Source organism: Anneissia japonica, unplaced genomic scaffold, assembly GCF_011630105.1.
Source record: "Anneissia japonica isolate Jap-2015-1 unplaced genomic scaffold, ASM1163010v1 scaffold4240_len331602_cov119, whole genome shotgun sequence".
NCBI lineage: Eukaryota > Metazoa > Echinodermata > Crinoidea > Comatulida > Comatulidae > Anneissia > Anneissia japonica.
Genome location: NW_022698708.1, coordinates 261,361 through 267,036, shown reverse-complemented (window position 1 = coordinate 267,036; position 5,676 = coordinate 261,361). Strand labels below are relative to the sequence as shown.

At 36.2% G+C, this 5,676-nt stretch overlaps 1 protein-coding gene across 3 annotated transcripts in view; it reads left to right on the top strand.

Annotated features, from left to right (window-relative positions):
- LOC117102742 overlaps window positions 1–4,872 on the top strand; it is a 10,756-nt gene extending 5,884 nt beyond the window's left edge. For 2 of the 3 annotated variants that reach the window (XM_033243149.1, XM_033243150.1), the window contains 2 exons: window positions 812–934; window positions 4,390–4,872. In XM_033243149.1, the coding sequence (XP_033099040.1) occupies window positions 812–934; window positions 4,390–4,545 (279 nt within the window). In that variant the 3' untranslated portion in view covers window positions 4,546–4,872. Of the gene's footprint in view, window positions 1–811; window positions 935–1,346; window positions 3,097–4,389 lie in introns of those variants that run through there. The other variant, XM_033243151.1, reaches the window with a different exon arrangement.
- The last annotated feature ends 804 nt before the right edge of the window (window positions 4,873–5,676 follow it).

Genomic DNA, 5,676 nt, shown 5'->3' with positions numbered 1-5,676 from the left:
ACATTGGATAAGGCTCAATTCATTAAGCCTTCTGTTTATTTTTGAAAGGTCACAAAAAATATCAGTTAAAGCCAAAGTATAGTTTTGGTAATTAAAACCATAAAAAAATTTAAAATTGGTGTTATTAATCGAGCTTCCTGCCTTGTGAATTATTTTCTCCAAAACCGTCAATTTAATAATACAGTAATAATAATAATAATAATAATAGATGGATTTATATAGCGCAGATAAACGAGGTCTCTATGCGCTCGGGACTAAATGTTGCACTTTTCATAACTTTCTCCTCCCCTGAGGGTCACTACTGTGTTCTTTTAAGTGCACATGAGCATTTGTGTACACTGGGCCTATGATTTCAGTCCTTATCCGAGAAGACTTGTTCCACCACTAGAACTATAGGAGCGAGCCAGCTGCGAACCTGTGCCGATATTGTTGGCTATGATCACGGTGCCCCTGCCTTAACCGCTCGGCCATTTAGCTCGGCCATTTTTTGTACAATTAGCAAAAAATGTAAAATCTTGGGATGTCCCCGAGATTTTTACCATAGGTCTGTGTACTAGTTACCAGTAATTGTTCATTGCTGACTGACAATTTGCATTAACAGTGACTTTATGTGTGTTTGATTTTATCTTGAGTGAATTAAAAATCATAATGGTACTGGGTTTGGTCTACAGGAGTTCACGCTTCGAACAGAAACAGAAACAAATATTTTTCCGCCCTTGATTTTTCAAGATATTTAATGAGAACATTAACTTTCATTGAATTAGCTTTTTGAATGGTTTTTTTTGTGTTTTTTTTTTGTCTCTTATTTTAGAGTTCTTGGCAGTCAGCCATCAAAAATCATTTCAAGAATATCATGAAAACTGAACGAGTTGCTGCTGGAAATGGAACTGGAGGTGCAGCAGTGGTAAAACCAGAGATAAAAAGAAAATGCGAGGTAGTAGAAATAGACAAATGTCAAAGTTGATTTACCAAAATTATGCATTAATCAGCAACCTACAGTATGGTTTCCAGCGGAGAAATATCTTAGAAAATCCTGGAGGGATATCCCGCACTCCAGTTGGTGTCAGAGGTATGTACATTGTACTAAGGTAGGGCGATTCCATATGAGGCGTACGAGACATTCAGAAACTGTTTTGCAGCCTGATTAATATTTAATATTCAGAAGAAAAATATTTTATCACAATATGTATGTTGTACAATAAGTAACAACACATGATTGCCATTTTAGGTGCTCGGAAATAGCACTCAAGTTCTTAATTTCGTTATTTTATTTGCATTCACTTTGCTGAGGGCAGAGACCGTGCCTCCGAAATCCTGTCCGCCAATTTGTTAATTTTGTTTTTCAGGTGTGCAACAGTGGTGTGCAAACACATGCTTCGATGACGTCAGATCACCCAAAGTTTCATAGTGCAAGACACAAGGAACAAGCTCAGTGCAAGATGATGATGACTTAACTAAACAAATTAATTTAAACATATCAAGAAACCTTAATGGGGTTTTTTTTAGAAATAAATCTAACAAATTTAAATTTCATTCTCTACAAATTTCCTCCATAATAAGGGGTGGCGGAAGCATTGATTGGTACGGTGTAGGGTTAGAAAATTTTGTAAAATTTACACGTCTAGATGCTCGGAAATAGCACTTAAGTTTTTAAAACGCCAGGATACTGAAAAGAATCACCCTTGTGGAAGGTTTAACTTTTTGTTTAACATACTGTTGTGTCATTTTAATCAATTTATTATAATCTCCATGGCATGACATCACAGTTCTTTTTCACGGCATCTGGTAGACCTGCTTGTTGTTTTGTTCAGGGTTTAACTGATCGTCTCGTTTAAGAAATTGATTTTTGTGTTTATACTGAATATTACGTACGGAATTTAGGAGAGTTTCGGATTTTCGGAATACAATACATGAGTTATTTTAAGTAGTATAATAACCATGTTTTAAATAACGAAATCACCAAAGAAATATCGTTTTAGCGTTCTGTCTTAGCATGGGAATGATATTTTTAGCATGTCAAGTGCGGGCAATGATCAGAATGTTTGCTTCAAAGCCCATGCATGTCCATACGCATGCCCAGAACGATCTATCTGGGATTTTCCCTTGAACTTGACAGTGTCTGTAAATCTGTACTGAACATGTGGTGAAAATAGGGTCGCTTAGTGAGGTGATATCGTCGCTGCTCGCGATAACTTAAGAAGAGCCAAGCCTAGCCTAGACGAAGATTTGTTTACAGTATATAAAGTATCTCAATTCGCTGTTGGCGAATTTGCGAATGGCTAGCGTGAGCGTAGTCTGTACGCCACGGTATGTGGCATGTGGGGACATAATTAATAGACTAATTTCTTGGAAATTAATTTATAAAAATATCCATAAATTTGCTCTAGCATTATTTATAGACTAAAAGTAGAGGATCTAAAGTTAAAAGTTGTTATCTTTTTAAATTTGGTTTTAGGACTAACTTTTAGACGTCTGCATGGCGTACGGGAAACAACGAAAAGTCAAAATCTAAAAAAACTTAATTTACTCCGCAATAAGTTATCGCGAGCAGCAATATCACCTCACTAAGCGACTATTTTCATTATTAATTAATTATTTTAATTAATTTGTTTAATTAAGTCATCACCATCTTGCACTGAGCTTGTTCCTTGTGTCATGCACTATGAAACTTTGGGTGATATGACGTCATCGAAGCATGTGTTTGCACACCACTGTTGCACCCCTGAAAAACAAAATTAACAAATTGGCGGACAGGGTTTCGGAGGCGCGGTCTCTGCCCTCAGCAAAGTGAATGCAAAAAAAATAACAAAATTAAGAACTTGAGTGCTATTTCCGAGCACCTAGACATATAAATTGTACAAAATGTTCTAACCTCAGCCCAATCATGGAGGGGCAGAGCTTATTAGAGACTGTCACGCCGTATAAACGGCAGCGGAAGCAGGGGGTGGGGCCAATTGGCCAACCCACTTTTTCTACTGGGGGCCTGGGGCCCCCTTTTGTGACTGCTCCCAGCCTTTTGTGACTGTTCCCAGCACCAGTGACAAACATTTTACGAATGCTGCAGTGTTATTATTATTATTATTATTACTATTATTATTGTTATTGTTATTGTTATTGTTATTATTATTATTATTATCATCATTATTATTATTTGGTGCTTAAACTCCTTGTTTATTTGCACCTTATAAATTGACCTATTATTATCAATATATAGATTTTTTTTTTCATTTTCTAACGAGCATTACAAGTTCCCTTTTTGAATTGAGCAACCAAATGTTGATTGATCTTACACATCTAGATGTGTATAAGAGACAGGTGCAACTCCAGTAAAGTTGATGAGGTGGGTGGACATTTTATTTGCGCAAAACCCTCCCTGGGTCCCCTCTATTTCGACTTCCTGGACCAGCCACAATTGGAGTATCATTTCTGGGCTACATAGAAGGGTAATTTTATCCATCGAAGGACAAGTGAAGTTGTCGGGGAACCCATTTTAAGGATAACCCTTATGATAAATAATTCATTGAGATCATGAAAGCAATCTCGACATCGACTTTGTTCGGAAATATGTGATGCATTCAAGGGGGCAGGGGCTAAATTGTTCAATTTTTTTTAATGGTGATATAAGCAAAATTATATTCAAATTTTAAGACTGAGAGTGTAATTTCCCATCATCTAAAGGTGCCATAATCACAAATTTTCTTACCTCAGCCCCAACCATGGTGGTATAGATCCTCCATCTGCTAAAGTACCCAGTGGCGAAACCAAGGTGACCCAGCCCGCCCGCCCCCACCGCTAAATTGTTCATACAAAAATAGTGATATAAAGATAATTATATTCAAAAGTTCATAAGCGTAAACCCTGTAATTTTCTTACCTCAGCCCCAACCTTAGTGGGGCTGAGGTAGTATAGATTTTCTATCTGTGAAAGTACCCTTCCGGGGCCCTTCTATTTCGTATTCCTGGATCCGCCACTGGAAATTACAACAAATAAGTGATATTACAGTAGCTTGATGCCTATAAAATAACTTGGCATAACAATACCACACATAAGGCTAATTCAAGTTAGATGGCTTAAACCAGCCAGATTCCTAACAGTTATAAGTCCTTGGAATAATGACATAATCAACTTGACCCTTAGTGTAGTGGCATCAAAAACATCACAAACCTACCCAGCTTTGAAAGTGAAGAGCTCATATAGATGGTATTTGTTTACATTTGCAATGAAAGTTGTTACATAATAAAAAAAAAAAATCTTGTTATTGCCATGCCCATAAATCCCATACATGGTCCATGTAAATAATTTGCTTGTGTTTTTTTTTTTGTTTTTTTCAGTTTAAAATCTGTATCTGTTATTTGTTAATTTTTTGTTATTAATTTTATTTTCATTTAGGAGAATGAATCCATTGACGAAATTATCCAGAAGTTGATTTTTCCACGGCTGAGGTCAGGCAACCTCAAAGAAGTCATCCCACTCTACTTCGCTGCCGAGGGGAGGATAATAATAATAATAATATGCAAGTTTTTATTTAGCGCTCTATACAAGTAAGTCTCAGAGCGCTGAGAAGAATTGCGAAGGCCACTGGCTCTAGCCCTTCTACTGGGCACCTTCTATGTTTTTAACATTCAGTTTCATAATAAAGCAAAGAACTATATCTTCCTAGAATCCAAGATATTTGAAAAGATGAAGGAAGCCAACAAACATGTCATTACACTGTTTGTGACTTTCTAGTTGGAAAATAAGAGTTTATAACCTCATTCATTTTGAAGGGGTATTTCTCTCGCTAATCTGCCATTATAGGCATGGTTTATACGTGTAAAGATAAAAGAATAATGTATTTTATGAAAAAAAATAAAGGAATGATTATTTATAGAATTTTTGTGTGGTCTTTATTGATTTGTGGTCTATTGAAATTATTTCCAAGGAGTCAATTTAACCCCAAAAATGGAGTTAAATCTAACTCCAAAAGTGGAGATAATAAAAAAGGTACAGAACGACTCCTTTTCTGGAGTAATATTTACTCTTGTATTTTTACTCCCCAAAGGGAGTAATATTAACCCCAAAAAGGGGGTTGGAATCACCCTCTTTTTGGAGTTAATGTTACTCCCTTTGGGGAGTAAAAATATGAGAGTAAATATTACTCCAGAAAAGGAGTCGTTCTGTACCTTTTTTATTAACTCCACTTTTGGAGTTAAATTGACTCCTTGAAATTAACAGTGTAAAAAACATAATTTCTCAGCCAGTAGGCCACCTAGGCCTACGATACCTGAAGTACACGTTACGCTCACCTTCCTTGTATGCAGGTCAAACAGTTAATATTTAAAAAGCTGACACTCTAGATGTATTGTTTGATTGGTATTTTAAAATGGAATATGGACTCGTCATCGCGCATATTTGCAAAATATTAAAAAAAATAAAATAAAATTTGTCGCGATGTACATTCGTCATTCCTGTATAAAATTAAGGCAGTATGGCATGACGTTGAGAGATCACTATAAGAACGCGATGCAGGAGAAGTGGATGTGTACTTACACAATAGCTAGCATGCGCAAAACAATTTACTTATCGTAATTAGTTGTAACTTGTTTATCAGTTGATTATGTAATAGAAAACGGCGGTATCGCGGGGTTATAGCTTTTGATGTTCGGTTCGAGATGTTTTCATGTAATTTCACTGCTT